This window comes from Mauremys reevesii, linkage group 3 (assembly GCF_016161935.1).
Source record: "Mauremys reevesii isolate NIE-2019 linkage group 3, ASM1616193v1, whole genome shotgun sequence".
NCBI classification, from domain to species: Eukaryota; Metazoa; Chordata; order Testudines; family Geoemydidae; genus Mauremys; species Mauremys reevesii.
In genome coordinates this window covers 62,677,148-62,689,730 of record NC_052625.1, presented here as the reverse complement: position 1 = coordinate 62,689,730, position 12,583 = coordinate 62,677,148, and the positions used below count along the sequence as shown (strand labels likewise).

General features: G+C 40.1%; 1 protein-coding gene across 2 annotated transcripts in view; it reads left to right on the top strand.

The window, feature by feature from the left end:
- The window catches only part of ZFAND3 (zinc finger AN1-type containing 3), a 230,188-nt gene extending 220,190 nt beyond the window's left edge, over window positions 1-9,998 (top strand). For both annotated transcript variants that reach the window (XM_039531511.1, XM_039531510.1), the window contains one exon: window positions 8,550-9,998. In XM_039531511.1, coding sequence (XP_039387445.1) covers window positions 8,550-8,704 — 155 coding nt within the window. In that variant the 3' untranslated portion in view covers window positions 8,705-9,998. The remainder of the gene's footprint in view (window positions 1-8,549) is intronic.
- Window positions 9,999-12,583: the final 2,585 nt, after the last annotated feature.

Here is a 12,583-nt window from a genome sequence, read left to right as displayed (position 1 = left end):
TGTTGGTTTGGCATGCTATTCCTCCACACGCAGCTTTTACCTTTATTCCTCTCTCTCCTAAATAGCACATACCCTTCAATACCCGTATCCTAGTCATGAGTGTAATGCCACCATGTTTTTGTAATCCCTATAATATCGGTTTTGACCAAACTCCTTGCATTCATGTGCAAGCGTCTCAGTTGTTTCCCTCTGACCTCATGGCAGCCTTGCACCACTGATGGCTTTTTGCCTATATGTATAATTGTGTGCATTGGCTTAGGTCCTGTTTGCAAGAGAGGGAAGAAAATAAAGCAAGTCAGAAGGGAAACATGCTCATCTTTCTCATTAGGTTCTTCACCTCTTGGTCTTACACACCATCAAGGGTATCAGAAGAGACATATGTTCTATCCAGTATTAGAACTGCAAAGTGAATCAACAGTACTTCCTAACTATGCTGAGGCTCTGAGGCATAAACTTTTACTTTATATCATAGATGTCATGGAATAATGATATGTTTGCCATGTGAATCCAGGATGAGACTTGTTTGCCTGCAGCCTAGTGGTGCTCCAGTCCTAAAGCATGAGTAGGAAGACTCAGAGAAACATTCTGATGCATCTTACGCTCTCTGATGTCTTCCCCTTCTCTTGCTGATTTCAGTTCAGTTATCACTTTTGTTGGTAGCTTTTAGTGAGCACTCAGTTGAAAAGAACATCTTTAAAAAGACAAGGAAAGGCTAGCTACAGTGATCACAGGAGACTGTGGAATAAACAAGGTCACCAGCCCATCTGTTGGTGCTGTCTGGGTTTCCTGGAACATCTGCAGCTGTGTCTGTCTGTCTGTCCCTCTGTAGCGGGGAATTAACTTGGGATCACTTGATAAGCTCTGACGCTTTGCATTAATATCTAGATACCCTAATTTCCAGCACTAAGGAGTTAGCACTCCCCCTCTTCTGCTCTTGGAATAGAAATGATAGAAGGAACATGTCACTATCTGTGGTAAAACTGCCTTGGGCCATTTTTCCTGGAGTTTAAAAAATATATTAATTTGGATAAAAAGCTTTACCATAATGTGACTCACCTCTCTTCCTTCTCGGGGGTGCGTGTGTGTGAGAGAGAGACACAAGATTCCCAGCAAAAGCATGTTGAATGCAGAAGTGTTACCTTCATCCCTCACGCTTACTCAGAGTCCCTGCCATTTATAAAGTTTGGGGAAACAGGAGATTAGTTTGGCTCATTTATTTCCAAAGGTCAATTGTTTGGTGAATTGCTGGGATTTGTGGGCTTGGTTTTTTTTCCCCTCTTTTTGAAAAATGTCATTAAAGGTGAATGTTGCTGGAGTTGTGCAATGAAAGCAGACGTTACCAGCACAGAGCAGTTCCTACAGAAGAGAGGAAAAAAGGTAATTATAGTTTGTGCAAGGATGGGACTGTCTGGAAGGAGACAATAAAAAATGTCAGCAGAAGAACATTTTTTTTTTAAACTTTAAAGTGACAGTGTGCACAAATTGCATTGGGAGCTTCATTAAGCTGGACTGTAACACAATTTTGTTTCCATTGTTGACTGCTCTTTTAGAGCAGTCTGATGGGGAGTATCAGGGGAATAAACTGGATCACAATGGAATCTATAGAGCAAGAGTTTCTAAAGTACTCTGTACAAGTCTCTAGAAGGTTTGCTTTGTATCTTAGCAATTTCTTCTATTTTTACATTTGTCTTATCTGGTCCATTTTCCTTCACTTGAAAAACCAGCAGATTATTTTAGGATTCCCCTAATGTTTAGTAGCTTTAATGCCAATAATATCTTTTAAAACAAATTAAGTCCTCTTTCCCTTTGTAAAGGGGAGAGTTGCATAAATACTCTGTTTTGGGGATTACTGCTACCTCGTTATGAATGATGTCTAATTATTTTAAACAGTGCAGCAGCATTTTGTATCCTCAGTAGGAGGTAATCTCTTCTCTGCTGATTATCTGCCCCGACATGCACTTTACTGGATAACAGGGCAGTCATTTCCAGTCTTGTAGAGTAAGTTTAATTCTTTCTCTTAGCCATGTAAAGCCCAGGGATGAAGGAGAATGTAAAACAGAGCTGTTCTACTCATGGAACACCTGCAGCTTCTCTGCCCTGCCGTAGGTTTATTGAAATAAAATGTATTAAGATACTTTAATATAGCTTTGTGTTACAAATTCTATCTTGGGTAGTGGGTCAGTAGACACAATGTAATCCAGGTATTTTTGCTGATGGAGTATGAACTGCTAATGCTTTCCAACAAAACCACTGACTATAATTACCTCCTGTTACAGACAAATACTTAAAAATGAGCTCTCTGGCCTTCTAGCTGTCCTGATCTTCTAGGCGTTTCCAGTTTACTGAAAAGATAGAATGAATCTATATTTTATATGTTTAGAGTTCTAGATATATATGTTTACATTATCATTCAACCATGAAATTTGTCTCTGTGGATAGGAATTTTCATCTGTTTGTCAAAAAATTTACTCTGATAGAGCAAAGCTGTTGTGCAAGGTGATTATTGCAGAGGAAGATGCGATCTCTAAGTTAGCTAGGACCAGTGCTGTGCCAATTTGGAAATCAGTACAGTGACGACAACTGGGAGCCAGTTTAGGGAGTGGCAGTTGGAGCTGTGTGTCTCTGGTAACTTCTTACCAGGCATGATTCATTCTGAACCACCCTGTAGTTTCTTCAGGGCATTTGGCTGCATTCCTCAGTCAAGAGAATTAGTAAATTCCAAGTCCAGAAGAGACCATCGTGATCATCTAATCAGATTTCCTGTATTACACAGGCCATAGAACTTCCTTGAAATAATTCCTAAATACTATCTTTTAGAAAAACATCCCATCTTGATTTAAAAATTGTCTGTAGTGGAGAATCCACCATGACTCTTGGTAAGTTGTTATAATGGTTAATTACTCTCACAGTTAAAAATTGATATCTTAGTTCCTCCAGTCTGAATTTTTCTAGTTTCATCTTCCAACTATTCGAGCATGTTCAATCTTTCTCTACTAAATTAGAGTCCTTTATTAAATATTTGTTCCTCAGGTAGGTATTTATAGATGGTAATCAAGTCACCCCTTAACCTGATCTTCGTTAAGCTAAACAGATGGAGCTCCTTGAGTCTATCACTATAAAGCTTCCCAAAAAAAACCTACAGTAGTCAAGCCTGAAGGCATGAAAACATGGATCACAATGGCCAGATCAGCATCTGGTGTGATTGGGTTCAACAGTTTGAGTGCAGAGATCTTCATTGGTGGGTGTTGTAATGGAGGTGAGTTCTTCCAAGTACTTCCTTCTTCCCACCAACATCATCTCAGTCTTGTTAGGGATCAGCTTCAATCATCTGTTCTTTATCAGGCACTGATTTTAGCCCATGTTGACCCCCTTCTGACAACAAAAATTACTTCTAAAAGATCCTATAAGTAGGGCCCTACCAAATTCATGGCCATGAAAAGTGTGTCACGGACCATGAAATCTGGTCTTTTGTGTGCTTTTACTTCATACTATACAGATTTCACAGAGGAAACCAGCACTTCTCAAATTGGGGGTCCTGACCCAAATGGGAGTTGCAGGGGGATCACAAGGTTATTTTAAGGGAGTTGCGTTATTGCCACCCATATTTCTGTACCGCCTTCAGAGCTGGGCGGCCGGAGAGCGACGGCTGTTGGACAGGTACCAAGCTCTGAAGGCAGCGCTGCCACCAGCAGCAGCACAGAAGTAAGGGGAGCAGTACCACAACCCTCCCCACAATAACCTTGTGACCCCCACAACTCCTTTTTGGGTCAGGAACCTTTTAACTACAACACTGAAATTTCAGATTTAAATAGCTGAAATTATTAAATTTATGATTTTAAAAATCCTATGACTGTGAAATTAACCAAAATGGACCATGAATTTCATAGAATATCAGGGTTGGAAGGGACCTCAGGAGGTCATCTAGTCCAACCCGCTGTTCAAAGCAGGACCGATCCTCAGACAGATTTTTACCCCAGTTCCCTAAATGGCCCCCTCAAGGATTGAACTCACAATCCTGGGTTTAGTAGGCCAATGCTCAAACCACTGAGCTATCCCTCCCCCATATTTGGTAGGGTCCCACCTATAAGGTATTAATGCCTCAATACATCTTTCCACAATGCTGCATTAGATGAATGTAGTGTAGAGAGCACAGTTCGTAGCCTATTCCTGACATGAAGTGTAGCACACTGAGATCTGCCACCCGGAGCTGAACTCTCATTTTGCCGTATTTTTGGTATGACTCTGTTTTTGCTAAACTAGCCTTAGCTGATACATTTTTCCCCAGCAAGAAGTTATTTTGCTTGTTAGTTAAAGTGGGCTAGCAAAGGCACTTGTGCATTTCTGTATGAATATCCTTTAGAAAAGACAACCTGTATCCAGTATCTTTCAGTAATGAACTTAACAGTAAATATACCACAAGAGCTCATTAATCTAACTCTGCTTTCTAACCAAGAGGGAGCTCCTGTTTCTCAGGAGACAGTTTCATCTCTAAATTTGAACTGGTTTTAAGGATAAGAATAGAGATAAACATATTGGCCTTCTCTGCTAGTGCATATAAATTGATAATGTAATTGCTGTCAAAGTTGATGAGCCTGGGTCTGGAATGGGCACTCCCACACACAACCGACTACGTAGTGCACACCCTCATTCCCAAGGCTGGTGAAACCGGGAGAGAATGCAGAAGCAATAATACAGCTGTGAACTAGTGAAAAAAATCTTCAGAACTATGTCGTTACACAGCCTAGCTCCAATAGGATGATGCATGGCTCATTTAAATTCTTAAGCACTTTTGAGAATTTTATCCTTTACCTATTTAAAAAGCCCAATGCATAATGTAAAAGAAAAGCTAATAATATAAAAACTTGTCTTAAGTAAAATGTTAAAAATCCTGTATTGGATATTGGTTTTTTAATGCTGGGATTTTTATTTATTTATTCAGTTGTAGGCATTATCACTATTCTGTATGAACAGTCTATAAATTTTCCATATGAGTTTTTAAGGCATTGCTCTCACTTGCATATATTTATAAAAAACAAAAGCCCTGGCAATAAGAGACAGCTGAAAATAGTTTAGATCATTCACTGCCCTACTGGAATAGTGAGACTCTAAATTAACAGAATCCACTCAAGAAAAGCATCTGGATACCTTTTGTGGACAGTTTGATGAATTTCTGTCAGTGTGCAGTTGCAGGTTTTTTAAAAAAATGTTAGGATGCATGAGGATTGAATCAGAGAATAATAGAGAAAATATTGATGGAATACCTTTATTTAGGATACTGTGTAAATTACTGCTCACCTCGTCTCAGAAAGGATGTTGCAGCATTAGAGGGGTCTCAGAAAAGAGTGGTGAGAATGATTGGGGCTTAGAAAAACTCTGATATGTAGAGCATGAAAATAATGGGATTGTTCACCTTAGAAGGAGACAAAATAAGATAGGACATGATAGTTACATAAAACAGTGATCTAGAGAAGAGAGAGTGAAAGCTTCTGGTCTCCCTGCTTCATAACACAAGAACAAGGAGACAGTCAATGAAGCTGAAATGTGACAAATTAAAAACTGATAAAAGGAAATATAGTTTCACACAATGCATAATTAGACTCTGGAACTCTCTGCCACAGAATGTCATTGAAGCCAAGTGTTTTAGCAAGATTCAGAAAAGGATTGGACATTTATATGGATAGCAAGAATATCTGGACTTGTTAGCTAATGATTAATTTAAAAAAAAGTGGAAAGGATATGAAACCTCATATTGCAGGGTTTAAGGCAATTTCCAGCAGGGATTAGGATGAGACCTTCATGGTGGGCAGATTATATCATATCTGTTTACTGCATGGTTGCTTGCACTTTCTTGTAAAACATCTGGTGCTTGCCACTTTCAGAGACAGGATACTGGACTAGATGGACCTCAGCTCTGATCCAATATGGAAGTTGCTATATTCCTATGCTATCCGCTTGGTACTGGTTCAGCAGTCTGATGTCCTATTTTCAACAAATGGAGAAAGGAAATGCCAATCTCAGTTGGAGATGTTCCCTACCCCATAACGTACATGAGAGAATCAGACAAGTAGCCTGATAAGCTGATACCCAAGGGCATTCTTACTTAAACCATCTTTACCATCTGACCTTGGAAGTGCTTGGTACTTTCTGCGTATGTCTGCTGTGGATCAGCAGTCGAGAATAAATGGGGACAGGGATAGAGGAGAGAGGTTTTATATCCTAATTTAGCTGAATCATTGTCTGTTTTGTTAAATAAGATAAGTAAAGGAAATAAAGGAAAGGAAACTCCATTTTTGTTGCTGGTATCCCGAGTATACATACTCTGCACAAGATAAGGATGTGAAATATAGCAAAGTCTATAGCAGGTGCCATTGAAACTGCGAGCCAAAATAAATCCATCTTGTCTTCAAGTTAGTTTAAAAAAAAATCCCTCATGAGATTTTTTTTTTGGTATCAGTTTTCTTAAGGATTTTACCAGTGTAAAGGTTCTTTCATCTCTATAGCAGTGTCTTGTAATATACAGTAATTCCTCACTTAACGTTGTAGTTATGTTCCTGAAAAATGTGATTTTATAAGCGAAACGATGTTAAGCGAATCCAATTTCCCCATAAGAATTAATGTAAACGGGGGGGGGGGGGGTTAGGTTCCAGGGAAATTTTTTTCACCAGACAAAAGACTATATTATACACACAGTATAAGTTTTTTAAACAAACAATTGAATACTGTACACAGCAGTGATGACCGTGAAGCTTGGTTGAGGTGGTGAAGTAAGAGGGCGGAATATTTCCCAGGGAATGCTTTACTGCTAAATGATGAACTAGCATTCAGCTGAGCCCTCAAGGGTTAACACACTGTTGTTAATGTAGCCTCACACTCTACAAGGCAGCACAAATGGAGGGAAGGGAGACAGCAAGGCAGGGGGAGACACACACCCTGTGTGTGGGAGAGGGAGAGATGCACATTGCCCCTTTAAGTACGCTGACACCACTCTCAGGAAGTTGAGACAGCAGCTCACCAGCAAGCTCTCTCCCTCTGTCCTGTCCCCACCCTGCTCTATATGGAGAAAAGATAAGCAGGGGGCAGGAGCGGGGGAGGGGGACACCCTGAAATAAGCTCCCCTCCTGCACAGCAAGCAGGAGGCTCCCGGGAGCAGCTCCAAGGCAGAGGGCAGCAGCAGCACTTGGCAGAAGGGGGAGGGACAGTTGAACTGCTGGCAATTGGTAGCCTGCTGAGCGGCTGCTGCACAGGGAACTTAAGGGGGAGCTGATGGAGGGTCCACCCTGGTTCCAAGCCCCCACCAGCTAGCTTCAATGGGCTGCTCTTTCTGCAAGCAGTGGACAAAGCAGGTGGCTGCCAAACATCATGAGAGCATTGCAGAACTTTAAACGAGCATGTTCCCTAATTGATCAGCAACGTAACAACGTTAACCAGGACGACTTTAAGTGAGGAGTTACTTTAGAAACACTACTTACAATGTCCCTGTGAGGTAATTCTTATCCTCATTTTACTGATAGGGAAACTGAGGCAGCGAGATCTGTTCAAAGTATCCGTGTCAGAGACAGTATCTGAAGTCAAGACTTTCTTATACTCACTCTAATGTTCAGACCACAGCCCTAGATGAGGGTTCGGTTCCCAGTCTCTCCCTAGATTGAAAAAGGCTGGGTGCTGAAGAGGCTTCATTCTTCATCTTTGAAAAAGGACTGCCTTTTATTATTGAACTGTAGGGCTCTGGATGACTGAATGGTATTAAGTAGCTTGGCGAGGAAGGAAGGGAGAGAGAAGACTGACCCGCAGCCAAAAGGATAATGGCATGACATAGCATTGTGAGGACAGGGAATCCTTGGGTTCTGACAGAGAGAGAGAGAGGACACCCTCAGAAAGAGAATGACATTCAGTACAGCTGTTTTAAAGACTGGACTGGGAGTGGACTTGGGAAATCTGGGTTCTTTTCCTAGCTCAGTCACAGGGTTGATGGTGCTAACAGAGCCAACATCTTCAACAATAACTTCTGATTTTGAGTGCCTTGGTATTTGGGTCCCCAAACTGTGACACCCTGGACAGCATGCTCAGCACCCTCTACTCCAACAGAAGTCAAAGAAAGCTGAGGGTATTCAATGCCTCTGAAAATCAGACCCTAGATATTTCCAGCTGGGCATCCAAAATCAGAGACTAATTTAGAAAATGTTGGTTTTACTCTGTCTCATCTGTAAAATAGGAATCTTCCTTCTGCACAGAGGGTAGGTTGCAAGAATAAATTACTAATATATGACTTGAACTCAGATGTGCCATAGAAAATGCTGTAAATATAGGTGTAAACTATGTTGTCTCCCATTGAATGTGTAGGATACAAAACAGCACAGAATTTAAAGTTGTTTATACCAATATTTATTGTGACAATATCATGAAAACAAATGAAAATGTGAAGTTTTCATTGATCTTGAAACCCCACTAATCCCCAGCATAATGCTGCTCTCCTGTCCTCCTGGTGACATAGGATTCAGCCATTTCAAGAGAGTCCTTAACACAACACATTCTTTCCTTCTCCTTGGCAGGTTATGTGTTCTGTATGTTACATCGCCTGCCCGAACAACATGACTGCACATTTGACCACATGGGACGTGGGCGTGAGGAAGCCATTATGAAAATGGTGAAACTGGACCGGAAAGTAGGGAGATCATGCCAGCGCATTGGCGAAGGGTGTTCCTGAGTGCGAGACTCTGCAACCAAATGCTGTTCTTAGTTCACTAATGTTAGCCTTATTTAGGACAAAGTCAGCCAGACACCTTGTACTGGGCAAGTTTCAGACTACAGCCAATCAGTTTCCTTTCTTTAGCCAACCGTCCTGGTACTGTAGTTTAGGGGTTGATGGTGGTTGAAATTGATTTCTGGCTGGTTACAAAGGTGCCTGCTAGCCAATGTATAAAATTAAAACATGAAAAAATATTTTTTCGAGCATGGCTAGTGGATTTAAAACACAACAAAACAAAAAATCCAAAGGCTTCTGTTATTGCTGGAGTCAAACTCTAAAAGCCTTATGCTGGAAACCTTCCAGCTGCAGAGTTAAAATAAATAGCTGAGTAGAAGCTGGTGTAAAAGTTTGCGATGCACACGGCTTTCAGACAAACTGTGTTTAATGTGCAGCCTTTCACCTCTTCACTTCTAGTTAATCCTGAAGAGATGAAACTCCACTAAGTGCAGCCGTGGTAGCTGCTAAGCCCGGAAGACCTGACTGGTCATCCGTGCCTTCATCACGCGTGGCTTTTGAGGTTAGGCAATGTCACCAGCATCAGGGATTCTGCTGGGGAGGGAACATCTTTCTGGTTCTTCCCAGGAAGCCAAAAAGAGGGGGACAGAGATTCTTATGAAAAAATTTTATATCTAACTTGCTGCAGAGATCCTGTTTTTCTTCATTTAAATTATGGTGATCTCATTTTAAAGCTGGTTACATCCTAGAGCAGTAAACAGTGTGTATTCTCTACATGGCATCCATAGAATTTCTAAGCATTGTCTGACCAGATTCCACGGTTGTTATGTATGCTGACCAGTGCTGCCATTCCCACCGGCCGAAATCTGATTGGCTCTTGTTTGCCTTTTGCTAAGTGCAGGTATCTGATAATTGATCAAATAAGGCTAATTCACAGCAGAGTAGCCAAGGCTGGATTCTACAGACTGACTTTCTGTAGCTAGACATATATATTGGGGGGGTGGGGGTTGGGGGGGAAAGGACATATTGTAGCAAACAGAATTCAGTAACAGTATTGGGGAACAACCAGGAAAGCATCCCTCATCAGCTTGAGTTTTAACAAGATAATCAAATGGGCTATGTCAGCCTTGTTTCTATGCAGCTCGATGCTCTCATGAAAATCTCTGCCCGCAAATATTGCAAAGCAAGTGAATGTGAAATGCATTACATGGAAAACTCTGGATCTGTTTAGACTTATGCGCTCTTTCACACTGAGCCACATAGAGCTGAAGTGCACAGATCTTGTTAGTTTGTAGCAGAAAAAAAAAAGAGAGAAAAAAATCAGCATGTCTCCTGCTGCAGACAAAGTTTATGCAGGTCAAGAGGATTCATGCTGATTTGTCTCAGTAGTCCTATGTGGATATGGTTCCCTGATCCAAGTTAGTAAAGCATTAACAATCAGGTAGTTTGGTAGAAAAACTGGGAGGGGGTGGGGGAAGGATTTTGTATAGTTTTGAAAAATTGGGCTTGTGTAAAACTTCCAAGGGGTGAAGTAGCATATTGTCACTCCAAAAAAGGTGTGTGGGGAAAAAGAGCTTAAATAAGTCCTCCTCTTTTCTGCATGTGTTAAAGGTAAATAATTTCATAGAGGCTAAATCAATTTTTAGTTTGGTAGCCACATCAAACCATTGAATGAGACATTTTTTTTAAAATACACTCAGCATCAGACTGTATTAGTGTTATTTAACCATGAAATAAATCAGAAATGTTCCATCATTTATAAAATGCAAGCTATGTAAACAAAACTTTTTTTTTATTATTCAAGGTTATGGAATCAGTAACAAAATTTCCACTGTATTTTCAGGAAATGGTCCCCACTCCCTCCTGGTGACAGGGCAATCTGAGGATATTCTTAACATTTACCATGAAGAGTTTAAAAATCATGGATTTCAGCTGTTGCTGAGATATGTACTTTCTTTTCCTCTAAAATCCTAGCATAGCATTTGGTGGACATTCTGATTGCTATACAATACTCATCCGCATTAATACTGATGATGCTATTTAGCCCTCCTACTCCTTTAACCCTATTATAAATGCACAGTTGGTTTCAAGGTGGCTCTTAAGAGAACACTACTCAAAGTTCATGTGGATTATGGGCAATATTCACTTAAAAAAAAAAAGTTGGGGGAGGGGTTGTTCCTTTGCAGTATCTGTTCTGTGAAGTTTGTTAAACGTAAAGAAAGCTTAAGTTCTTGTATCTTTAAAGAAAATCTTATTTAACCCTTTTGTGTTCTAGATTTACTTACACATGTAGCCTAGAGCTCAGTTTTAGTTTAACATTGTGAAAATATTAAAAGAATCTTGTAACTTTATTCTTTTTCCTCCTGCTAAAAAAAAAAAAAAAAAAAAAAAAAATTAAACCAATCAGACTAAAGTTTGAATTCCTCTCTGACTATTCCAGCAGGTCATGTTGATCTGCACTGTTTCTGCTGTTTATGAAATGTGAATGGGGGAAAAAACCTCAGCACTGGGCCAGTGATTTCAAATTGTGTTGAAAGTGGGCAGTATTTTCTGCCAGTCATTGGAGCTAGCACTTCTGCAGAGTTCAAGTTTAGCCATTTCTTTTGTAAGCAAATCTAGTTTAACCTCACAAAACTTGATTTCTCAATATTGAGGTTACAGTAGATTTGTCACTTTTATCAAACAAGTTTCTTTGCTCTTAAGTCCCATGCGTATGGTACTGCTCCGTTACAGTGGTATGAGAAGTAAAGAATGTCCTCTAAAGTAAATGTATTTTGACTGATTCTTCACCTGCAGTAGCTGTATGCTGAATGTAAAGTTCCATAGTTATGAGATGTTCATAATTGGTAATTAGGAGCTAAACTATATAGATTGGATCTTACAATGCCTAAAATATGGAACTAGTTGAATAACAATGGAATGTGTTGAACAAGGAGACAAAGTCAAACTGGTACTATTTAAATTCAGTTTGGAATTGAAATTATGCCTGAATCATGGGACATGTACCCCTATTTTTTTTCCTGAAATGAACACTGTACTTTCAAAGATAAAATTGTGTATTGTGGTTCTTGCACACCACTTCAGTAGTATAGCAAAGTTAGTCACAATCAGAGATATCCCAGCTGCTACTGGTGTAGTTCCAAGGAGTGAGCCAAGATTTCAGAAAAAAAGAGGGAGCTCTCTCAGCTAGAATGAGCAGAGGCCTATCTCCAAAATCCTTTCTCGCTCTGTCTTGCAACAACAAAGCTTTTTTAACTACAGAAAGTGAATTTAGTGCTGGTGAGAGTGCTAGCATTGACAGCACTGGCTAAATCTTGGCAAGGTGTGAGCTAGCATTATGTAAGCATACACATGCAATTACATGTCAGTCTGAAGGTGTAACATGCCCCTGGTGCTGTATCCTCAAGCGAGTCAAAAAGATTCAATTTTAATTTTTCTAATGACAAAATTAGGTGAATTTTGTCAGTTTTTTTTGACCAACTCTAATCCTCTGAACCCTATTTTGATGTGCTGAGGTGAGTTGGCTTTGTTCTCATTCTACATAATTTAGTTTGTGCTACAATCATCTCTCTTTCTTATGTGAATGATTTGTGCCTATGGCTCCAAGGGTGAAACATACATGCACAAACCCAGTTCTCTGCCTTGCAATGTTTGTTTTTAATATTAGTCTCCCCCAAGGAAGAAAACTGGAATCTGTTATAAAATGCACATTTTATAATGGATTCCAGATGCTCCATCAGCAAAATCATTAATGATACCCAGACAGCATGGTCCTTGGTACATTATTAAATGCATACAGCCATCAATCAATGCTCCTTTGTCACTGGGTATATTAACTGAAATTGCCACTCAGTAGTACAGTAAAACATGTAGAGAGGCTCA